General features: G+C 31.1%; 8 protein-coding genes across 15 annotated transcripts; 4 read left to right on the forward strand and 4 right to left on the reverse strand.

Moving 5' to 3' along the window:
- Nucleotides 1-264: 264 nt before the first annotated feature.
- LOC100742938 lies at nt 265-2,648 on the forward strand. 3 transcript variants are annotated; one of them, XM_003487126.4, is made up of 4 exons: nt 265-633; nt 824-1,336; nt 1,413-1,553; nt 1,642-2,648. In XM_003487126.4, exons 2-4 carry the CDS (start codon nt 908-910, stop codon nt 1,933-1,935), a joined length of 864 nt encoding a protein of 287 aa, XP_003487174.1. In that variant the 5' UTR covers nt 265-633; nt 824-907; the 3' UTR covers nt 1,936-2,648. The 3 variants fall into 3 exon arrangements, with proteins under 3 accessions (XP_003487174.1, XP_012237554.1, XP_012237555.1); XM_012382131.3 differs by having other exon boundaries at nt 265-626; XM_012382132.3 differs by having other exon boundaries at nt 265-626; nt 896-1,336.
- LOC100742701 lies at nt 2,028-5,205 on the reverse strand. 2 transcript variants are annotated; one of them, XM_012382129.3, is made up of 6 exons: nt 4,979-5,205; nt 4,804-4,890; nt 4,186-4,618; nt 3,908-4,110; nt 3,697-3,836; nt 2,725-3,606 (listed from the first exon to the last, which is right to left on the reverse strand). In XM_012382129.3, the coding sequence occupies exons 3-6, from the start codon at nt 4,548-4,550 to the stop codon at nt 2,725-2,727; spliced, it is 1,590 nt and encodes a 529-aa protein (XP_012237552.1). In that variant the 5' UTR covers nt 4,551-4,618; nt 4,804-4,890; nt 4,979-5,205. The 2 variants fall into 2 exon arrangements, with proteins under 2 accessions (XP_012237551.1, XP_012237552.1); XM_012382128.3 differs by having other exon boundaries at nt 2,028-3,606; nt 4,804-5,205.
- A 101-nt stretch (nt 5,206-5,306) lies between these two features.
- On the reverse strand, nt 5,307-6,466 carry LOC100743060 (mitochondrial assembly of ribosomal large subunit protein 1). Its single transcript, XM_003487127.4, has 3 exons — nt 6,069-6,466; nt 5,698-5,958; nt 5,307-5,611 (listed from the first exon to the last, which is right to left on the reverse strand). Exons 1-3 carry the CDS (start codon nt 6,391-6,393, stop codon nt 5,406-5,408), a joined length of 792 nt encoding a protein of 263 aa, XP_003487175.1. The 5' UTR covers nt 6,394-6,466; the 3' UTR covers nt 5,307-5,405.
- A 1,129-nt stretch (nt 6,467-7,595) lies between these two features.
- Nucleotides 7,596-10,228, forward strand: LOC100743178 (cell division control protein 6 homolog). 3 transcript variants are annotated; one of them, XM_033319237.1, is made up of 5 exons: nt 7,596-7,762; nt 8,036-8,293; nt 8,385-9,323; nt 9,403-9,608; nt 9,679-10,228. In XM_033319237.1, the coding sequence occupies exons 1-5, from the start codon at nt 7,639-7,641 to the stop codon at nt 9,910-9,912; spliced, it is 1,761 nt and encodes a 586-aa protein (XP_033175128.1). In that variant the 5' UTR covers nt 7,596-7,638; the 3' UTR covers nt 9,913-10,228. The 3 variants fall into 3 exon arrangements, with proteins under 3 accessions (XP_033175128.1, XP_033175127.1, XP_003487176.1); XM_033319236.1 differs by having other exon boundaries at nt 7,601-7,762; nt 8,382-9,323; nt 9,679-10,227; XM_003487128.4 differs by having other exon boundaries at nt 7,684-8,293; nt 8,382-9,323; nt 9,679-10,224.
- Nucleotides 10,229-10,373: 145 nt separating this feature from the next.
- LOC100743299 (proteasome subunit beta type-7) lies at nt 10,374-11,792 on the forward strand. The gene is made up of 4 exons (XM_003487129.4): nt 10,374-10,533; nt 10,753-10,932; nt 11,047-11,362; nt 11,437-11,792. Exons 1-4 carry the CDS (start codon nt 10,472-10,474, stop codon nt 11,710-11,712), a joined length of 834 nt encoding a protein of 277 aa, XP_003487177.1. The 5' UTR covers nt 10,374-10,471; the 3' UTR covers nt 11,713-11,792.
- Nucleotides 11,793-11,847: 55 nt separating this feature from the next.
- LOC100743422 (villin-like protein quail) lies at nt 11,848-18,623 on the reverse strand. 2 transcript variants are annotated; one of them, XM_024365597.2, is made up of 9 exons: nt 17,554-18,623; nt 15,063-15,155; nt 14,769-14,885; nt 14,169-14,509; nt 13,331-14,093; nt 13,059-13,245; nt 12,738-12,989; nt 12,363-12,659; nt 11,848-12,285 (listed from the first exon to the last, which is right to left on the reverse strand). In XM_024365597.2, the coding sequence occupies exons 1-9, from the start codon at nt 17,569-17,571 to the stop codon at nt 11,936-11,938; spliced, it is 2,418 nt and encodes an 805-aa protein (XP_024221365.1). In that variant the 5' UTR covers nt 17,572-18,623; the 3' UTR covers nt 11,848-11,935. The 2 variants fall into 2 exon arrangements, with proteins under 2 accessions (XP_024221365.1, XP_003487178.1); XM_003487130.4 differs by lacking the exon at nt 17,554-18,623 and adding an exon at nt 15,880-17,326.
- LOC112212271 lies at nt 18,499-19,042 on the forward strand. Its single transcript, XM_024365575.1, has 3 exons — nt 18,499-18,535; nt 18,614-18,717; nt 18,809-19,042. Exons 1-3 carry the CDS (start codon nt 18,499-18,501, stop codon nt 19,040-19,042), a joined length of 375 nt encoding a protein of 124 aa, XP_024221343.1.
- Nucleotides 19,043-19,399: 357 nt separating this feature from the next.
- LOC100743657 (elongation factor Ts, mitochondrial) lies at nt 19,400-21,249 on the reverse strand. 2 transcript variants are annotated; one of them, XM_012382144.3, is made up of 4 exons: nt 21,026-21,249; nt 20,505-20,670; nt 19,922-20,450; nt 19,400-19,834 (listed from the first exon to the last, which is right to left on the reverse strand). In XM_012382144.3, the coding sequence occupies exons 2-4, from the start codon at nt 20,667-20,669 to the stop codon at nt 19,611-19,613; spliced, it is 918 nt and encodes a 305-aa protein (XP_012237567.1). In that variant the 5' UTR covers nt 20,670; nt 21,026-21,249; the 3' UTR covers nt 19,400-19,610. The 2 variants fall into 2 exon arrangements, with proteins under 2 accessions (XP_012237567.1, XP_012237568.1); XM_012382145.3 differs by having other exon boundaries at nt 20,505-20,660; nt 21,026-21,248.
- Nucleotides 21,250-24,127: the final 2,878 nt, after the last annotated feature.

Below are 24,127 nucleotides of genomic sequence, written 5' to 3' on the forward strand. Positions count from 1 at the left end.
GCAACATAGTAACTAAAGTAACAATGTATATTTAGTAATTTAAAATACAGAATTTATTAACAAATAGACATACATAGAATAATATGTACATATAAACAGATAAGCCTCATTTCTTTCAAAACAGAAATTATATTTTTACTCCTAAGTAATAATTTGAAAGATTTCTTTATTTTAAATTAAGCATTGAATTATACAAAGTACCTTTTTCAATTAAATAATATTAAACAATCTGTATTATTTATATCTTACATATTTGATTTTGTTTTTTTATAAATGTATGCACCTTATAAATATGTAATGTTCCTTCTTTTGTTTTGAATTATATTATGTAAAAGAATAGTAGTCAAGTAAAGAACATGTATTTATTATCCACGTATATAAATTTATATAAATTTTAATGAAATTTTATTGATAACTTTATTTACCACAGTGCTGCCAAGTATGCACTTGCTTTCACATATGCATGCCTTGCTATAGCTTCAAAGATAGCACACTTTATTTAACTCAAACAGCTATATATTAATAATACTTCAAGAAATGCGACGAATATTTCGTTGTTACGACGATATTTTGTAGTACATAAAAAGGAATTTACATATTATATCAATATAGCTACATTTTTTAAGGTTGGTGGTAGGTAGACATTGAAATTTCATTAGAGATTGTATGTATTACATTCTCTCATCTATTATCTGATCTAGATGTGTTATGTATGTAACATTCTTATCTAACAGCTTATCTGAAATTCAATAAGAAAGCAAGATAAATAATAGTATTTTGCTTCACTGTTAGTAAAAATCATGTTCCTCTATTTTTTTTTCAGATATTTAAAGAGTTATTCATGTACAATTTATATAAATTGTTGAGCTTTTTATTTAACGTACTCTTCTATTAGAATAAATTTTGCATGCATTGTAAGATCATGGATACATTTCCTACGCAAAGGTATGAAACAAAGATTGAAAGTTTTGACACATGTATGATCGATCCTGCAAATCAACAGCAAGAAATATCTGAAACAGTCAGTGATCAGACATCTTCTCAAACAATTGAAATAGAGAATCAAGAAAATCATGAAAATTCAAATTTACATCAGCAACAACATGATTCAGAAGTGCAACATCAACAAGATCAACCTAATCAAATTTCACATATACAATCCAATATTCAACAAAGCATGACTCTTACTCCAATTAGAATACCAGCTATACTCGATGGAGAATATTTTACAGTAATTAGAGTAGAAGACAGTAATATAACAGTTCAATGTGTACAATGTCAAAGACATTTAAATGGAAATTTGAGATCTACTGGAAATTTTTTAAGTCATATTAAAGTAAGATTTATTTATTTTCAGAATTCTTGCACTTTAATATAATTGTTTTGTATTCATTAATCTAAGTGTTCTACAGAGATTACATCCTTTTATGGTTGATAAAATTAAATCTAAAGCTAATCAAAGAAAACCTGCAATGATATATATTGATTTATCAGCAGCTAAATGTCAAGAAATAATAAGAACAAGAGGAGGATATAGGAAATGTTACAAAACAGTAAGCACATTGTTCACGAGCTTAATCTTATATGACAAAAAATTAAAATTAAAATTTTGCAGAAATTTAAAAAGTTATATTTATTTAGGATGTATGGCAACCAGAAAGTGAGGAAGCTTATGATCAGTCTAATGAATGGTCTGAAAGTCCAGTAATTCGTAGACGTAAGATAGATGAAGCTGAATGTTCTGATCTTTTAAAAATATCACATAATAATTCATTTGTAATGGGAGATGAGTTTGATGCAATTGGACGAAATATTGCAGCAAAACTTAGAAGTATGAAATTAGACCAAAGAATTATAGCTGAAAAATTATTAAATGATATTTTATTTGAAGCACAATTAGGAAATCTTCATAAAGACTCTAATATACATGTATAGGAAAAACATGTTATAGACTAAGGAATGTGTGCAAGTAGATAATATAGTTATAAATGAATGGATGTATAAGGGAGCATATATTTTTTATCAAATTAAACTTATTAGTATTTCTTTATTAATGTTATCTTAATACGTACCACTTTAATATTAATAATCTCAAAGTGGTTTTCTGCTAAGATTTGGCAGTCAATATGAAACAATGTGTAAAAAATATTTTACACAAATATTTTTTAGTTAAAATCGCGATAATAAAGAGATAGTAATGAAATGATAAGTATTTAAATTTAATATACATCTTTAAAGATGAGAGAAACACAGAGTAAGAGATATACATATTTTAACACTTATAAGTATTCACATAAGTATCTCTATATATAAATGTGCAATGTAAATATTACTATACAGATATAAAATTCGTAGATAAGGAGAAATGCTGCTGTATCTAGTAACTATATGTAAATGTTTTTAGACGGATTTTCTTATGAATGTTTCATAAACATAGCTACCTAATTTATAATCATGTATGATAAATACATTTTTCACATTATGTAACTATCAATATCAGTCCTCAGTTTCTCAGTTTAGATTTAAACATTGTAACTATAAATTTTAATTGCATCAGCTACTCCATTGTCCTATTCGTTAATAATAGTTTTCTAGTATATCTATTTTGTAAATGATTTGTATAAATATAAAACAACCTCATGTTCAAGTAATATATAAAAATTAAAGCATTTGTGAAATCACGTTTCAATGAATATTTTACCATGAGACAATTTTATCCATTTGTCAGCTGGTATATATTCTACGTTTCTTTGGTTTAAGCAAAGCACAATAAATTATAGTTGATAAAACGCATAGTGTCATACTTCCAAGAATGACCAAAAATATATAAGAATACCAAAACCCATCCCAATCTGCATAAAAATACCAAGATAATGTTAAAAACGTATTTTGCATTAATACAAAAATATAATATGGCAATACCCACTTATCTGCATACTTAAATTTAATTCTATATTCAATTAAACTAACTATGTACACTAATCCTAGCCATAAATTAAGAAAAAAAGTAATAATGTCATAATATTGCGTATAATAAAAAAGATATATTAACATAATACCATAATGTATACCAAGCACAATGGATAAGTAAAGTGGGTAAAATTCGTAGAATATAGCAATGGTAAGTATACGTGCTAGAATAAAAAAGAACCACCATAAAAAACTCAAAAATTTTCCTACAGGATCATCTTCTTCTAAACCTTTTGCTGAATATCTTCGTTGTGGAACTTTTAAATCTTGTATGGTATTGTTCTTTCTTTCTGCAATAGATACCACCTTAGTAAATAATTGCTCAGATTCTGCATTTTTTGGAACTATACATATTGAATCTGGTCTTGGTGGAGCTGGTACATCTGGTATAGGTAAAGGTGTAACTGTAGTAATTCCACGTAAAGGAGTTGGAGGTGGTGTAATATATACATTTTTAGGTGGTAAAGGAGGTGTCACAGATACTTGACGATCTAAAGAAATGTGAGAATCACATTGCTCCTTATCTTTGTGTTGAACTTTTACAGATTCTGGTTGTTCTAAAGAATTATCTATAGGGTTATTTTCTTTTTTATCAGATAATTTTAAAGGTGTGCCTTCTTCAAAATCACAAAGTTCCTATAATTATATAAATTAAATAAATACTTTAAAAGGAAAAATTATTTTCCCATGTTGTACGTAACCATGTAATTTTTAATATTAAGATACCTGAATGCAATATTTCTTTAACCACATTGCCCATGGTAGTTTCCTACCATTAATACGTTGACTTTCAAATCTTTGAAATGAGGTAGTCTGAATGGCAAGTATTACAATGGATATAGTAATAGAAAGCACCTTTACAACTGCTACAAAAATAATCTTAATTTGGTATTTATAACTTTATTTAAATTATACTGCAAATCGTAGAATAAAATACCAGATTGATGAGTCTGATGAAATGATGATTCACGAAAGAGTAAATGTGTTTGAAAGAGAGCTTGAGGAACTGCTTGAAACCATGCTTGTAAAAAGAAATATAATTCTATAGCTGCAGGAGCAGCTGCTATGTTTAAAGTCTCAGTTCTTTCTTTTCCACTTAAAATAATAGCTTCAATAGATAGTACTATAAGACCTGCATACCTAAAAAATAATTAGATATTATATTAATATAAATAAATGGGACTATTAGTTATTTTGAGTAGAAAATATTAATACCTATAAAGAGAAAAAAAAACAAAACCTATCAGTTGACAAAGTTGGAGACAGAACCAACAAAACATTCCCTTTGTTAATTTATCATCATTTGACATCCACCAATCTGGTCTTGAAACAGTTAACATAAAATATGCAATTGCTGGTGCATACATAAAACAAATAGTACAACAGCCCCATACTAAGTTATTTTCTTTGAAATGCTGTATAGCAACTACTAAATCAGCAGAAAAATGAATTATATATACAAAACAGCTGATTAATGTTGGAATCAAGAAAATTAAATAAATCTGTTCAGTTGACTTTAAAGGAATTTGCAAGAAACGGGTGGACTTTTTTTCACAAACTGAATCTAAATTGTTTGTCATTTTTTGTGATTAGATAAATTTTTCTATTTTTTCATATTTTTCTTCCTTTAAAATAATCATATGATTATCTGAAATAAAGAATTGTATGATAAAACAAGCCATAAAATTAAAGATACCTTAAACTATTTTTAATTTATCACATAAGAATATATATAATATATGAGTTGAAATTCATGATAATTAACAATGTGTAAATAATGGTACATTTTTTTAATTAAACGATTTACAATAATTGAAAATGTATATACATTACCTATATAAGTACTGTTGAAAATTAATTGCACTTTCATATGGGAGAAAGAATATTCTCTTCCATGGATTTAGTTACATAAATTTTTTACTAAAGAACCAGATGTAATGTTTTCTATTATTATAAAAATTATTTTTTATGTTATATGTTATAAATGGTATAAAAATGCCGATGATACCCGTTAGGTGGGACAGACTATTATTCTAATCGCGTTCTGTTGATACACGCGGTTTAATATTACATGTACCAACACAAAATTTATTCGCGCAAATGCGTCTATATTGTAATTATTAGTCAGCGTATGAAATAGAGCTGATAATTCGATAAGATTTCATTTTGTTGATCTGCGATAAAGCGCCTTCAGATATGGACGCTTATTGCAAATGGAGAATTGCTTCAGAAAGCATAAATAGAGCACGAAGAGCGGAATGAAAGAGGGGGAGGGAAGGGAGGATGATTGGTAGCTTATACACATACTTTTCAAAAACTATTGCATGAGAATTATGTTTTAGAATTTTATTTTACTTTTTGTATGGGATTTATTTAATAAGGATCATATCTTAGTGCATAAAAAATAACATATATCATTTAGATAACTTTTATATTTATTGTCTATACATTTCACTCTTTTTATCATCACCATTATTCTCAATTGGTTCTAAATCAGATAAAAACGTATTATATTGTTCCATAATGTCTTCGTCAGTAGAACCTCTACTTTTATCGTCATAATCAGGCCCAACTGACCACAATGTTTCTAAATCATATAATGATCTAGCAAAACTTGAAAAAATATGCAATACAATATTTCCTAAGAACAAGAGGAATATATAGTAATTCGATTATTATAAAGATATAGTAAAGATATAATAAATCCCAACACAATAAGAAAATTACCTAAATCTAAAGCAAGCCAATCTTTTGAATCTTCTCCTTCAATTTTTGGCAAGAAATCTGTTTTGTTCTTTTTTAATTTATACACTTTCCGGATAAAATTAGCAAGTGACTGCATGTGCTTCTTTGATCTACCTGTTACTATAACTACGTAATCAACATATTGTAATTCAGAGGGTACAGAAGTAACAAAGATATTTTTGGCATTACTTTTTTGTAATAATGATATAAGATCTTCTATTTCAAACACACCGTTTACGCCACCTGAAAAATGATTGTATTGATATCTTGTATTAAAGAACATTATTAATAATTGTCCTTAAATAGCAAAAAGTTTGTATAATAGTATATAAATAAGTTTCATTACTACTCACGTTTTAAATTTATTCCTTCATAAGGATCGTGAGGTTCTTCCTCAATTCTTAAATCTTCTAAATTAATCATTTCTTGTTTTTCACTGACATCAAAAATAATTTCTGCATTTTCATCTTCAAAAACTTTATGAGTGGTACTAAGCGAACCGACTAGGTTATGTGACTCGTTTTCAATATTTTCATCGTCATTAAATTGTTTTTGATTGTTATTTGGAAACATCGTAATTTGTCTTAATTGAGAATATGTTACTACATTTGTACGAGGTTTTAAATATTTATAAAATTGTATTTTTGTTCGTAATAGACTTGTTAGTACAGTTTGCATGTTGTTCTGCACATATACAGCGAGGTTAAGTTTATTCGAATAACGTAAACGCCAGTTATTCCATTTGATCGCTATCACTATTAAATCATTATAATTGTATAACATATTTTCTAATTTTATATCAACTCATATTATAATTGTATAATATATTTTTTAATTTTATATTATGGAGGTTAAGGTTAAGAAAACAAGGTTCCAAGTAATTTAAACGATCAATTTATTAAATTGTATAAGTCACGTGCATGGTAATAAAATGAACTCTCTGCATAGGAGAAGTTAATTGTGAAAGTTGAAATCGATACAATTTTTTAAAGTTGACCTGGTTGATAATGTTACTCTTACAGCTGAAACAAAAATTTTATAAAGCTAATAAGTGCCTTTTTTTAAGACTTGTGTTAAGATTTGTACATATAAAATTATTTTTATAAGTAGAACTTATATATTACAAACATGACCAAATGTTCGGAAAATTGCTTCTTAAATTTCTTTTCAAGTAAATCTTTTATATACCATATTTATCAATATATATTACTATTTTAATATCTTTTTATAACAAAAAAGAATGTTAAATATATATTATAATACGCTATATACTTACAGAGGTTATAGATATAAAATTTATTTAGACCTCGCACGCATTTTCCTCCTTTTACGTTTTAGCCTACGCATCCTCTTTTTTCGCCACTAAAAATGAAAAATTTCCTATTTACTTTTCTTGTATTTTTATGTTTTTTGATAACTTAACCTATTGCTTTTGTGATTCGAATGTTAGGAAACATGTCAAATAACCATACAGTGCAGCAACAATTGAAGAAATATTTATTTTAGGATTCAAAAAATATGTAATAGCAAACTTATCATCAAAAATATTGAAATTAATAAGAAATATTAATATCCTATTACCTTCGCTCTCATTTTCTGAATATGAGATTTCTAGATTAGTCTAGAATATCTCGATTGCGTTAGTCGGACCTTCAACCTCGTGCACGTTTTAATGCCAGTATGGAAGAGAATAGCTCGCTTCTTCTGATGTTCTGATCCTGGAAATTTTAGTCTCTCTAGTTCTTATGTTTACCTCTAGAGGGCTAATTAATTTTATGTACCCGTATTTTATACACATTATATTAAAACGACTTGTTTAAATCAATTTGTAGAATATAAGTAATATCATATTTATTAGTGTTGATTTGTATCTGTATATTTTCTATTGTGTACTGTCTTAAATTAATATCTTATATTTTTCGGATGTTTGTTTTTACGCGGGAATTGATATTCTTCCATTTCCTTTTTACATGCCTTCGGTTTCCCGCGTTTAAAGCTTTTTCCCGCGGAAAGTCTCGAAGTACGGCACTTATAGCGCGGCACATAGGTACTTAGAACGTGTTTTATTAAGGAAGTATATGTAATTAATTAGAACATTTAATTTGTAAATTGAAATAACATTAATGAATGTGTAATTTTATTCAAACTTTGGGAAAATTGTTCAGTGACTTTTTGGCTTTTCCAAAAAATTGTAGGTTAAAAAGCAATAGGAAACAGATATTAGACACATTATTTCTACAGAAAGAATCAAATTTTTGTGTACGAAAATTGTGTATGTTAATTTATTAATTGTGTAATTTAATTAATAAAAAAATGACAGGTGTTCAAATGACAATTCCATTCAAAATAACAAAGAAATGTTCATTTTATGGAACTAAAAATAATGTAATGAAAGAAGATTTTAGTAATGCAACTGCGAGAGATTCTTCTCATAAATATACACCATCTGTGAAGAAGATTATTACTTTAAGTAGTAGTGAATCAGACTCAGACTCAGATGTAGAAAATACCAAAGTCAGTGATAATGCTATAAGTGTAAAAACTCCTCAACGTATGCAGAATTCAACTGAATCTGATGGTATGTGTAATAAATGAATTTATACATTTTTAATGAATATATATTTTTTGTATAGAATGATGCAAATGGTTTTGTATATCTTTTTTAGAAGATCATGGTTCTACACCTCCAAAACAGAGAAGGATAGATAAATCATTTCCATTAACATCTCCAACCACACCTTCTACTCTTTTTGATAAATTAAATTTGGAATCTTCTCCAACTAAGGAGGAAAAACTGGCTCCTAAAAGATTATTTGGAACAGAAAGATATCGCAATGCTCGCAAAGCTTTGCACAGCTCAGTACCTGATACCTTACCTGGTAGAGAAAATGAATTACAAGAGCTACAAGAATTTATGGAAGAGCATTTAAAAAATGAAACATCAGGATCCTTATATGTATCAGGACCACCTGGAACTGGAAAAACTGCATGTCTTTCAAAGCTTATATTAAAGACTGAGTTCAAATCAAAATTTAAAGTAATCTATGTTAATTGCACAACTATGAAATCTGCTGCTACAATTTATGAAAAAATTATACAGAAGTTAGGATTACCACCCATTTTAGCTGAACGAAAATCTGGAAAATACAGTAAAGGAGTTATTGAAAAATATTTAGGCTCTAATCATAAAATGTTGCTATTGATTCTAGATGAAATAGATCAATTAGAAAGTAAAAAGCAATCTGTTTTATATTCTATCTTTGAATGGCCATCAATACACAATTCGAAACTGATTTTAGTTGGAATTGCTAATGCTTTAGATTTAACAGATAGGATATTGCCCAGATTACAAGCTAGATGTGAATTGAAACCAAAGTTGATGCATTTTTCGCCATATACAAAACAAGAAATATGTAATATAATATCTGAAAGATTAAGTGAAGCAAATGTGTCTGACTTGTTTACTAAAACTGCAATACAAATGTTATCTGGGAAAGTTGCTGCCATTTCTGGTGATATTAGAAGAGCATTGGATATCAGTAGAAGAGTAATAGAACTTGCTGAATCTCATAAATTAGCACAAGTTTTACAACCTACCAATAATAATGGTATGTGTTATAGAGCAAAATAAAAGTAAGAAAAAACATTGCTATTTTCTAAATAAAATAAATTCATTCTTTTTTACAGAAATAAATATACCTAAAAAGCAACAATCTGCAGTGGACCAGCCAGTGGATCTAAAAGAAGTCATCACTGTATTAAATGGTATTTATGGTGGATCTCAAAATATTGAAAAGGAGGAAAGTACATTTCCATTACAACAAAAATTACTATTGTGTTCTTTGTTACTTATCCTAAACAAAGGACGAAACAAAGATGTGACAGTTGGGAAAGTAAGTGTACAATAAAAAAATAACTGTTTAATAAAAAATTTCAATGTATATAAATATAGTTCTGTTTTAGTTACATGAAGTGTACAAAAAGGTTTGCAAGAAACGAAATATTCATGCTGTCGATGGTTCTGAATTTTATAGTCTATGTTCATTGATAGAAACCAGAGGTATTTTAAAGTTAACAAGAAAAAAAGCAGCTCGTTTGACAAAAATAAATTTGGAATGGGATCAAGAAGAGTTAGATGCAGCTTTGCAAGACAGGAATATGATGGCAGAAATCATTAACGATATAACTTGTTTATAGATGTTATTTAAAGAAATTTTCATAATTTATTAAATTTCATATCATTTTGTAAATATTAAAAAGTATATAGCATCTTTTTAATAATTTGAGAGAACCACTTTAGAATAAGCTGTATAAATTATTTCATGTTTTATATTATTTTTTTATATCACAATGAACGCATTTAATGTTTCATATATTGTATACAAGTTGATGTGAAAGGAGAAATTTATGTGATTTTTAGTGTGTACCGTAGCGGTCTTTTTAAATTTTTGAAACCAAGCAATACATATTTTTGTTTCAAATTTTATTTCTTGAGCATTTTGTTATATTTGACTTTTAATAAATATAACATATTTTTAATTGTATTTATTATTATTTTGGCCCATTTGCATATAAGAAAAAGGTAAGTTAAGTTGGTTCATACATTATTTAAGGTAAAAATAAGTTAAAAATTAACTATTTTTGTGGTTATTCCACACAAAGCTGCCATCTACTGGTAAATGGTGACATTTGTGAAATGCTTTTCGTTCATTACTGCGTCTCTTTTCACAGAGTTATAAGTTACAACTTTTGAATCATGTCTTCGGTACTTGTGCCTGAAATTCCTGCTCCTGGATTTTCTTTTGATCTTTGTCAAAGGTAATGGTAATTATTTTAAAATTAAAAACATCTTTATATGTATATCAGTACAAACAATCATAAAAGTGAAAAGTAATGTATCATGCTGCATAACCTATTACAAGTTAATATTGCTGTGTCATTTCGTAATATTATTGATTTTTCCTAATAAACTTTTCTTATGAATTTATAAAATACATAAAGAACTGTAGAATTTATTTCAGTGTATATTTTTTTCAGAAACAATTTTTTGGTAAAGAAAGGATTCCAAGCACCTAAAGCTGTTAAAACAGGAACAACAATTGCTGGTGTTGTTTATAAAGATGGAGTGGTTCTTGGTGGTGATACAAGATCAACAGAAAATACCATAGTTGCTGATAAAAATTGTAGTAAGATTCATTATCTTACTGAAAATATATAGTGAGTATTTAAAAAAAAAATTAATTTCATTAGTAATTATTCAAAGCAATATAATATTAACTAATATTCTAATTTAAGAATAATTAATAGAATAATTTAATAATTATTTTTAAGTTGTTGTGGTGCTGGAACTGCTGCTGATACTGAAATGACAACTCAAATGATATCCAGTCAGTTGGAGTTACATCGTTTAAATACTAACCGCATAGTGCCAGTTTGTACTGCAAATGCTATGATTAAACAATTATTATTCCGTTATCAAGGAAATATTGGAGCAGCTTTAATATTAGGAGGTGTTGATTTGGATGGACCACATTTATATTGTATTCATCCTCATGGATCTTCAGATCGTCACATTTATACTAGTATGGGTACAGGATCATTAGCTGCAATGGCTGTATTTGAAAGTAGATGGAAACCTGATATGACAGTAAGAATTTAAATATTTTTACTTATTTTATTATATTTTGTACAATCACATATTTCATTTTTAAATTTTTGTAGGAAGAGCAGGCTAAAGAATTGGTTGCAGATGCCATTCGCGCTGGTATATTTAATGATCTAGCTTCTGGTTCTAACGTAGATTTATGTGTCATACGTAAAGGTTCTGTTGATTATTTACGCCCTTATGATGTTGCTAATGTTAAAGGACAGCGCAATATATCGTACCGATATAAACGTGGTACTACCGCTGTGCTTAACAAAACGGTTCATCCTATAATCATTGAAGGGGAAACTGTGCATAGGCTTAATACAGAGCCAATGGATACTTCATCATAAAATGTATCAAACAGTTTTACTTTACATTTGGATATATATGTGAATTTGTAATAAATAAAGCCTTAATCTCTCTTTCATAACGCTTAAATTTATAAAATTCAATATTCTTTCCAATTAATAAATTTAATTCCAAACATTAAAATATAAATATATAACATGATTTTATTTTATTTTAGTACTGTAATCACTATGGTACAAAATAGTATTATTAAAGCACAATGTTTTAAAAAAGTCCCGCCGATTGTTTTAGTCTTTGTCTTTTCCAAGCAGGAAGTTTTACAAATTCGTCCGGTTCCATTTTAAAAATTGCAATGAAATTATCGAAAGTAAGATGCATTTCTTTACGGACAACGTCAACACCGGATGGTAAATTTTCCGGATCACCTTTTAAGACAGAAAGAGGATACTTTACATAATTATCGAAGTCACTCAATGATTTCGATAACGTTTGTATTTTCGGTAGAAATTCTTTATCTTGCAGAAGTGTGCAAAATGTTTCAAACGATTTGTATTCTCTCAGTAAATTGTAATTCCAATTATCGAATAATCCAATGAACGTTGAAGGTTCCATACCTAAAAAGATGATAAAATTATTTTACTTCAAGGTCTTTTGGTATCTTTGTTTTTCGTAAATAAATAATTTACAATACCCTGTTTAATTATAGAAATCGTTGTGTTTCGATCTCGACCAGCTGGGTGAGTGAATAAAAATATCATTGCATCATGTACACACTCCTTCAACGATTTAGGAATAGAAGACTTTCCAATCCAGATCCATATCACATTTCCTGCATCTAATAACCAAATAGCTTCTGGAAGGAGACTGTTTTGACCAAATCCAAGAACTTCTTCGCCAACAAACATTTCATTGTCCGTCAAGCATTGGTATAGATGTTTTTCAAGTTCTTCTCCGTCGTCAATAACTTCTGTGCCGTAAGTACCTTTACCTTAAAGATTAAATTTAAAGTTCACTGTTATAATCTAATGTTAAATTCATATTATAATTCTTATTATCTTTCGTCAACCTCCGAGTTCTCTCCAAAAATCGTCATCTTCGTTATTTTCAGTTATCAGAGGTGCATTTCTGGGCGCAAGTCGTCTAGATGCTTGTCTAGCGTCACCAGTACTTCTTCCACCACACCATACTACAGGTGAATTAGAAAATAGAATAAAAACTCCACTAGAATCGAGGCTGCTGGATGATCTCAAAGGCCGTTCAACTGCTTTCGACGTGTATGGAGTAGATCCGAAAACTCTAACGAGATACTTTTCCGGAGCTACGAAACAAACATCTCATTAAGAATTTAATTAAATAAACATAATAAATAATTTATCTTACTGCTTACGAGAATCGCGATGCCTTCCAGCTAGTATTTTCAATTTTCCGTCGTAAATCTGCAACAAATGAGGTGGTTCTCTGCCTTGACATGCTTTTACTAACTGGCCAGAGGTATCTTCTGACAAATGACAAGCTGCTTCTAAAGCGGCTTCTCGATCCGCGTTTATAGAATGGACTCCTTCCCAACAATAAATCTGTGATGTCACGTTATTTCAAATTTAATAATAATTAGTAATAGTTATTGTTAATTTAACAATCGAAATTACATTTTCAACGTACGATTGTTCTACTCCTACGTCCTTGTCCATATTTGTAGCACATTACGTAACAAGCTTCTGCGTAGTATATTCCTTTGTCATCCACTTGAATCATTCCTTCTTTATGGGTTACTCTCCAAAGAGTTCTTTGACCGGATCCATCGTCAACTAGTTGGCAGCCAGTAGCCATTTTAGGTCTTTCATTCATATAGTCAGGATCAAAATTCGGTGGTAGAGTAAGCGGTCTTGTCTTCGCCGGTTCCCACCCTCTAATAAGAGCCTTCATCTCCGTTGGTTCACAAGCTTCCAGCGCTCTTTCCACTAATACACCATTACTATAATTTTTCTTTTTTACAAATCCTCGTGCGTTACGAATCGCTTCCAATTTTTCTCGGGCGTTCACATTACGCCCGACCCAAGCCCAAACACCAGCCTCACCACGATCGATTAGGTAAACGGCTTCGGATGTGAGATCAGCTCGGAGAATCGGTCCAGATTTCAGTTCAGCGACCTTATATTTACCGGATTGTTCGTTACATCTATACAGTTTAACTGGGCTTGGCATATTGACTCGGTAAAGGCGATCCGGCTTGACCACTCTTGTGGAAGGATTTAAAATACTGGCGAACAGTTGTCTATCTCCCTCCGGTAGTGTCTGTTCGTAACCATCATCGATGATGATGATACGACCATTGTTATTTTCTTTTCTCACTTCCAAGATACTGGCAGCGTGTCGTTTGTGCAATGGATCTGCTGACGATCCCAACCAAAGGAATACGATAGCCCTATGTACCATTATATTATTATTAATATATTATAACAGAATGATTAACGATTATTCAATTCAATTTCCTACGCACTGCGATAGAACGTCCACAAGAATAACGTCCCGTGAACTGAAATGATCCCAATGAACTTTTTCAAGTTCCGTCAAGACAGGGATCGCTACGCCAGTTACTCTGTGCAATTTGCATGATGGTGTTTCAAAGTGGAAATTTTCAATAACAAGATGCTGGCGGAAATAGGCTAAAAATCTAGCACTTTCTCGTCCTTGGGCCTCCCTTGATAGAATCGTGGCAGATATTTGTGAATCTAATTCGGCCGCTCGAAGGGCTGCTGCCCCAGAGATTGTTGAATCGCAAGCAGATCCAATCCAGAAATGAATTACACGAACTATCGCAGTCGACTTTATCTCCTTAACCTGTTTAAACGATATAAAGAATATAGTTTACGCATATAATTAAACTGTGGGTGTTTATATAAATTCAAATTTTTATAAACATAACTAAAAAAGGATATCTTTTAATTTTCCATAAATGCATTCGAAGTCTACATATGGTTGATCAAAAATCATAATGGTGTAAGTGAAGACTTATTTTAACATTCAAAAGTACATAATATTTCTTTAATTCCATAGTTAATTAAGTTACAATTTTATTCTTTAAAGGAGAAAGAATTACCGGCATTCCAGGGTAAGGTAGTGGACCGTCTTTCGGTGACACCGCGTAGATAATGTATGCCAGCTCCGAGAGGAAATGTCCCATATTACTTCCTGTAACGGCTGTAACTCGTAAACCCTGTTGCACGAACATTAAAGGAAAATTTAGTGCTTCACACTTTCACTCTTTGTATTTCTTAAACTCTCGAAAAGCAGCGTAGCTAACTAAAACTATGCGATACATCTAAACTACGTGCATATATCGTAATATAACGGGGAGTATAAATTATGTTGCATTTTTATTTTGTTACGGTACCTCGATTTTCCAAATGCGAAATGTACTGCTGTTCCTCGGAACATTCTTAAAGATTTCACCGTTAGAATCATCGGAACGGCAGGTTCTGTCGTCCTGAGACACATAATTGAAATTTGACTTTTAGGAAACTGTACTCTTTTTTAAGTAGGTAAATTTTGTATAAATAACTTTTATCATATGACAAAGCAATCTTTCGTTATTTGAAAAAATTTTGCAAATGAATCTTGTTTTATACGTGCAAAATAGTCCGGTAATAACGTTATCGCGAACTTTAATTTCAAGGATTTTATAATGGGTAATGATATCCAATTGATGTGGTCATTGGTCATATACGCGTTATCGAGCAAAAATAAGAAACAAGCGATATGGAAAATGAATCCGCGAAATTACAATTTTAGTCATTTTCGCGGTAAAATTATATTGACCTTCGTTTCTCCTGGTAGTCTGAGACATACAATAGCTCACGAAAGTATTTGAATACTTGTGGGAATTCTTTTTGTATATATTATGTGCGTTATACGAAACATTATGGGATTTTATTAGCACTGCAACGAGACACAACTATCGTGATTATATTGATAAAATTTGAAACGAATCTGAAGATGTATATAGAAGTTGCAAGATATTTATAATACACATAATATATTCATTAAAAATTCTTATGAATGTTTCACTTTCGTGAGACATTATATTCTGTTTTCTTTTATACTTTTCATAGTCCAGGTTAGTGTAATAATAATACCGGCCCGTATATTCTCCTCACGCTTTCCTTCACTCAATCGAGATCGTTATTTTTACTATATCTTTAATTACACACCGGCTCTTCGATCTTTCCCAATAGTTCTGACATTTGCCACTGTTTCTTCGTTTTCAAACACGATTTTATTTTTCGCGCTCTTATCGATCACTGACCGTCCGATCCTTTATGAATTACTTGTCTATTTGAAATTGATCGAGCACCTGTTTGATCGTTTCGGATCTCGAACTCGGAATCACGACACGAGTGTGCGCGCCTGTATTTCGCAACGGAGAAACGCGATCAGTGCTCGCACTGAACGGTTGCTGGCAGAAAACTGGGGTATGAGAACTCACGGGAGTGAAGTCCTCGGAAGGACTTAATCGCAGGTGATCCGTAATCGAGCGTATGTATGTTTGTGCAGGCAACTATTATATGTAAGTCTGTTTCTCTCTATGTTTATGTTTGCGGCCATAATTGAACGGCCTAAAGAAATATAGCTGGCGAAATAATCATTATTTTTATCAAAAATTAATTGCCGTGTACTTTTCACGGCGGATGGTGTTTCTACTGGAGCAGAATGTAAGCAAGAATAAGTGTTACAGAGAAGCGGATGTATATTGTTTCTGTATCCACAGAAATAGCTCCCAATTAGACGCGGTGGCACAGTTTGAATGCGGGGAATATTCATATTTGATACTTAATTGGTAACGAAGAATAGATAATTTTGGATCTTCCTGAAAAAAGGATCGCGTTATTTCGATAATCCCTTAAATTGCCAAGTTATTGTCACTGGACTAAGCTAAATCCATAGTCATTCGTTTCGACACGAATAACTTTTTATGACTGATTTGTTAATCATTTCTATGCTTTCCACGGATATCTATCGTGCGTTGTCATGGTTTTGCTACAATATATGTATTTCAATAGCGATGAGGTAACACGCTGCTACCTCCGGGTGTGCGCCGATTGCCGTTAATGCTCTAACTTGTACATAGGTGTAGGTGATGCAAAGTGCAACGTTCGCACGTATACAGCCACGCTATTGTCTTTGCAGATAATGCAGATGCATCTCCACGTTCATTCATGTCCACGCCCGCACACACGTACGTTACGAACGGTACGTGTGTACACTGTACACGTGTTATTCGAGCGTCGTCCGCGACGATCATTTGCGGCAGGAAGTGGTGACTGCACTTGCCGCACGCCCACCAACCTGTACATAGCCGAATCTCTCGCGAACGATCGTTTCGCGAGGAAGTAAAAATTGTTGTTGTACAAGTTGACGCTGTTTTACCAGATTTATAGTGCGGGAAAAACTCTTTTCCTTTAGCAGTAATACGGTATGTAATGATGTTTTTGCTGCTACTTTCTAAAATTATAAAATATTACTTTGTGTAAAAGAATTGGCAGAAATACAAAATCAAAAAACAGATAATAAGATACAACACAATTTGCTGCTGTTCAAATTGGCGCTGTTTTGCCAAATTTATCGCGCAGAAAAAGTTCTTTCCTTCGTTCCCTTTCTCTTTTTCTTTAGCAATAATACGATATGTAATAATATTTTGCTGCTAATTTATGGAATTATAAAACATTATTTCACATGAAAGAATTGAAAAAATGTAAGACTAAAAAATATAATAAAACACGATAAAATTATGTATTTATTTATGAATGTTTAACTTTGTTCTTTTCCTTATCCCGGTTAGTTTTGCGTCTTTGGTTTCACATAGTTACGCTCCTCTGCAGACTCACCCGTCTAGAGAAATCCATCGTTCTTTCTTCTCCGTTTTTCCGTCACGTCATTTAAAGGAATGTATACGAACGAATTCGCGGCGATATGCACGAAGGAGCAGAAGAAGAGGCGTTTGCTGCGAGGTAACACCGTCTAACTGTACGTGAACACAACTGATACCATGCGTTCCTGGCTAAAAAGAAACCGTAGCGGTGCAGACTCGTCCGGAAGTCAGCCCGGAACCCCGACCGGCCAGCCGTGACCAACGGGTACTTGTTGGATATACGTTTCAACCATGCGGGCATCGCCTCTACGCCATACACATCTCGCTTCAGCGCACCTGTTCTGTACCTTTCTAACGTCATTCTGACATGTTGAAGGTCCTCTATCGTGCTCTTCTTTTTCCTCTTGGTTATCTTCGTTCGAATAACGGAGACAACGTAACGATCGTGATTATCTTGTATCGTTTCATGGAAGATGAAGAGGGTAATTGTTACACTCTTTTATTTATTACAGAGAATTAAATTAAAAAAAAAGACGAATATTTCTTTTAACAATGAATGAAATAATATAATAGTACAGACTATGATACACACAAATTTGAAAAAGCATAGATTAATTATATATTTAAAAAATGTAATATACGTACAGTTCCACTTATAATGCGATCGTGTTTCAGAAAAATGATTGCGACTCAATGGTCTTCCTAAAAATTACTTGGATACACTAAGTGTATTCAATACTATTGTAATATAATATAATTGTAATACGTAATATACATGTTGAAGTCGTGTGAATTTGAAAGCTGCTCATTTATTATGTTACTGAAGGGTGTTGTTTTTCCATGCGCGTCCAGAGATGGAATCGGCACCTGTCAGTCGATTTTAACGGATACGAGAAATTTTTGAAGTCTTTTTATATGATAATTATAATATAGCAATTTTATATGACGCGGTAAGAAGCCGATGGATTGGAGAAATGACGAATCTGATCATTCAAGCGGTTTGTGACTGTTTTGTCGCAGGTTGTGAACCCTTCGGTTTCATCAATATTAAATCGCGTCTTTTCTTTTGTGAGTAGTTGAAAATTTTGCATGGGACGAGAGAAATCTTTTGTCCAAGACTATGAGCGATATATGTTTGTCAGTGGCATTAGGATGTAATGTCTGTTCTCAAGGAGTACAGGTTTACACAATTTGTTCAATATTGAAGTTTCTTTATTTTCGACGTAGTATAAGTTATTACTTTTTTATGGAAATTCAAAATTTTCCAATAGACGAATTTTGGCAATTGTAAAGAGTCAAGAAGCTTTACATCAGCACTTGAACGTTTGGAACTGGAGGCGGAAATTGAATCCAGAAATGATACGATACCGCTTCGTCGAACAAGCGATGTGCAAACTGAACCACCCGATGATATTGACCAAGAATTGTTCGGTTTAAATGCTAAAGATATGTTGCCCTATAAGAAATCTGTTCAACATTCTGATATTTTGAATTTTCAAGTATGATTTATAAATTTTGATATATAACACCAAAAAATATATCATTTATAAAATTGTGTATTTTAGGGTGTCATGCATTCACCAGAAGATATTGCTCGTTACTGGAAAAAAGACTCGCGAATGTGGCTTTGGAAATCTGTAAAGCTCATGCGAAGAAGGAACAAATTAAAATCATCTAACATATGTTCAGTAAATAAAGAAAACGAAGAAGAGCAATAATCTGAATATCATCTATAATTTTAGATGTAAAGCGCTTTGCATTTATAATGCTGTTTTATCGTTGATGCCGCTATTTAAATCAATTATACTTTTTGATAAGTGTATGTATCATTGAAGAATAACTTTGTAAATAAAATACTTTAGTTTTCATACTATATAATCTATGTCACTTTTTGATTCTATTATAGCAATTTATATGTAATAAAAAAAATAACAATTTAAGTATTTTACTCATATCATAATAATAGATAAGCATAAAGTTTATGCTATCTTTTAAAAACGTAATCATGGTTTTTTCGAAATATGTACAGAATGTATGAAAATACATAGATCTATTAAACGAATTCCAATCGTTTTAACCGCAAGTTTCTATGGAATTCAATTCTTGTTTGTCTTCGAGTGTCTCACCCATTTCAAAGCGTACAAAGTCTAAAATTTCAATCTGCTCATTTTGCAATAACTGCTGTATAGATATAGCAGGATTAAATAAAAATTCTTGATACAGCATAACAGGTTCGTCATCTACATTATCAAGAGGCTGATCCACCGTTGCATCGCCAATTTTAGTTGGGTTCATGCCTAATATTGAAACAAATATTACTACAAACCTATACTTATATATAAAGAAATAATATAGTAGATTAACTAAAAGATAAATATAAGTACCAATAACATGCTGACAAAGTTGTGTTCCCAAAACTTTTTTCTGTTTATCAGATTTTAAAGCCACGAATGCTCCATATCGTCCAAATGATGAAGATACTGGATTTACAGGAGTAGGATGTATGCAACCATATAGATATACACCTGGTTGTACACTCATACATAATGCACGCCTTATATTAATGTTTTCTCCTACAAGTCCAATAGTTAAAGCAGAATGATCACTTAAATTTTTACCATCATCTGCATATAATTTATTTATTGCTTCTGTACATAACATAGTTTTCTTAATTAATGAATCCTGTTCGATTGTCATTCCATGTTTTAATACAGCAGTAAGTACGGTCTTTGTTAGGTCACAGAACTTCCCATTTCTTGCAACAAAATCTGTTTCACAATTAATTTCTACAAGAGCTCCATGATTATTATTGATGATCATTGCTATTAATCCTTGAGAAGTTTTCCTGGATTTTAATTTTATTGCTTCAGACCAGCCTTGAGCCTGAGCCTGTTCTCTTAACCATTGTTCAGCCTACAATATTTTAAAAAGTAATGATGTTCTTACATAGCTTAATGCTTGACTTACTTTTACTATGTCATTGTTACTTAGCTCTAAGGCTTTTTTACAGTTTATAAATGTATATCCAGTTTTCTTGCGCAATTTGCTTAACAATGTCTTATTTGATGTGTAGCAAGGTACATAATTTGTATGTATTGAACGAAAAAGTTGACGTAGAATCATCTGAAACATGTCACTTACGTTATTTCACATAAAAAAAGATTGAAAAAATATTACATTAGTGAGACTTAACCTAAAAATATCAACTGTATTTTGAATCATATTCTACTTTAATATGACAATTGTAATCAAATGACCTTAAAATAATATTTTCATTCGAAATTTTTTATAAATTCTATACAAATCGATCAATTTCGTTGCCTAGAAACTACAGTCAATTGCAGCCATAAGAGTTGTTCTATTCGTAACTTAATGACATTAAATATACAGAAAGAGATTTTTTACGCATTATACCGTAAAGTATTATACAGTGATATTATTCTTTGAATTTCTAATTTCGAGAAAATATTATGTTGCAATATACTTACCGTGGACACAGCTTAAAGATAAAAATGTAGTCTAGCTACTAAAACAGAGTCCGAAAGTGGCGCCGTCTGTGCCGATGCAAAATTCAATCGCAAGGTAGCAATAGACATCAATTTTCTGAATTATATTTCATTATGTAATTTCTAATTTCGTTTTATTAAAATTTCAAGATATATATTCACTATACAGATATATCTGGAGTTGTATTTTAAGTATAGGATATCTTTGATATTTTGATCTCTAATAACAAGTAATTTCAACATGGAATGTGACTGTGAGGAAATGACATCATGTGAGGGTATTACGCGTCCGACGGTTCAAAAAATACGCGCCAAAGATGTTCCAAAGATGTTAAAAGTAGTTGAAACGAAAATTGAGCCATTATTTTCGTTGCCACCAGAATTAATGAAATGTATCAAATGTACAAGAAGAGAAGAGAAGCGAAAGCAACGTAAATTCGGTGTCACGTATACAGGGAAACGATTAAAAGTAGAAAATTTCCGCAGGTCAGCAAAACATTTGAACTTTTATTAAATTTTTTAGAATTGTAAAAGAAAATTTTATAGCAAGGAAATCGAACTAGAGCTTAAAATAACGTTTACTTATAGATACATGGTTAGTTTAATCACCAAACCTGAATTACCGAATGTAGATATAGATTTAAATAATGACGAAGACGTAAACCGATATTACAATTACATTTGCAATGGGGTTGATACTGTTCACACAGTACAAATTCAGGATGTCGTTATAGAGAAGATATTACTTTTAGTCCCGTACCATTTGAGAGATCGATTTGCTTATTACACAGAAAGCTTGCTAATCGAGATCAAAGATACTTATACAAGAAATATTAAAAAAGCAATACTGCAGTACGCGCTTCAAGTTCCTGTACAAAAGTATTTGTTGAAGGTTCAATTGAAATTTCAATTCTGTTTGCTATACTATATTTTATATATGCATTGTAATTTTCCATTTTCTAAAAATATGCATTTCTTTAGCAGAAAGACAATGATAAAAAGTCGCTTTACATGAGATATATCGTACCTGGATCGACAGTTAAGATTCGAGAATACCGCGACAATTTACAGAACAATTTATTTCTAATAAATCCATGCATGAGGATGTCCTTAGACCATTGGGTTGGCGAATTTCGGTAAAAGATCGGTCATTTATTACATTTTCATTTTGAAACACTAATTGATTATTTTCCAGAGACTTTCGATTGATCGATGTAAAGCAAATTGCACAATCTAAAGAAAGTTGGGACTTGATGCGATTTAACAAGATGATTAATAAACAAATGATTAAAGCGAGAAATATGTTGAAGAATTTTTGGTACGATGGAATACAGAATATCTTCCTTGAGGTAAAATTTCACGAATTCTTACTGTAAATTCTATTCTATTCTATTTTAACAAAATTGGCGTTCATTCGTTTATCCATAGAATAATAGAAAATCATTAGTTCCGAGTATGCTGCAACGAATACGATTCAAAAGATTCTACGAATGCGCTGCCAAGATAATGGAATCGCAGCTTTTGTCAATGTGTAAATACAGTTTGAAAGATTTTATGGACTTAATCATTCATGGCAAGGTGGATTATTTAATTCTTATCGTTAGATTATGGATGTTTATGCAAATTTATATCTTATAAACATAGCTAAAGAAATGGAATTAAAATACAAAATTGAATACTGCATCCTCGCTCTACTTGCAATAAAACGAATCACGTAATAATTATTCGTTATTTGCAGCCGATTAATTGCATGTTTAATGTGGACATAATTATCGCCTCTAAGCAGCTGGCTTTCGATCCATCCTTCGAAAAATTTAAAGAAATCCTTTGCAGTATCCTGGATGAGCTATGTGAAGCAGTTAGAAATTTCGAAAAATTAGAAACTCAGCTTTATTTAGATTGGTCTGGCGAACAAGGTTTTTTAAAAGTATAAATTTCCCTTTATAACATTTTTATCATATATCTAATGTACGTGAATACGTACATATAAATTTAAAAATGCTTTCTAGCCACATATAGAGGAATCCAGAGTGCAAAAACTGAAGCAGGAAATCATTGACTTAGTCGATCGAGAAAAGCTTATTCCAGAACAGCTATTAATGGAATTAAAAATGTAATTATAAATCATTGATACTCATTGCAAATTCTAATTTTCATCTTTATTATATATTAACTTCTGTTATATTAATATATATATATATATATAACTGTATATTAATTTCTGTTTATATAATATCTGATTATCCTGACCGATCGCTTCAATTAATCATGTGTTATTTGCTTTACTGTCTGTACCATTTATTTCTGTCTTCTATACTGGTGTACACAATGGTCACTGTCCGTTAATTTGTATTACTGTTAATAATATTTATTATTATATATTCGTATCCTTATTACAGATATGAATATTTATACAATGATGACGAGTATTATAAAGTGGAACGATTTACAAGAGACGAGAGCAAAAAATTAGAGGATTACAACGAACCAATAAAACATTACCATAATCTCATGATGAACTTTCCTGTCGAAATTGAAAGGACAGCTTTCACTGGATTGTTCAAGGTATCTCGAAAAATATTCATCGAGACAATCGTCGACAACACTTGTCGAATAAAATGTCTTCTCATCGATACGCTCGTCGAGAGGTATCAAGATATGGCCAGGAAGTGAGTCTCAAATTACTTTAACCAACAACGATGAATCTATTCGCACTTCCACGATAAAACAATGGCAAACCCGGTTTAGTGTTACAGAACGATATCAAAGTATATCTGAACGTGCCCTGAGCACGCCCGCCAACACAATCGAACTTGTAGAGCTTAAAAACTTCATTAAGGTAAACAGAGAAGTTACTTTTAAGATTTTGGAGCAGAACCTCTACCAAATAATCGAACATATCTCCTTGTTGGCCGATTATCGTCTTCTAACTGACATCGAGATAATCACAAATAACGAAGCTTTTCAATGGTACCACAAGGTACCACAAATTTTGGAAGAGAACGAAAGCATCGTTGCGATTAAGACGCTGGAGTTTCAGCACGCATTAAAAGGTGCTAATATCTTCTTCAAATTGGTCAAGTA

Source organism: Bombus impatiens, unplaced genomic scaffold (assembly GCF_000188095.3).
Source record: "Bombus impatiens unplaced genomic scaffold, BIMP_2.2 scf_0142, whole genome shotgun sequence".
Lineage (NCBI taxonomy): Eukaryota > Metazoa > Arthropoda > Insecta > Hymenoptera > Apidae > Bombus > Bombus impatiens.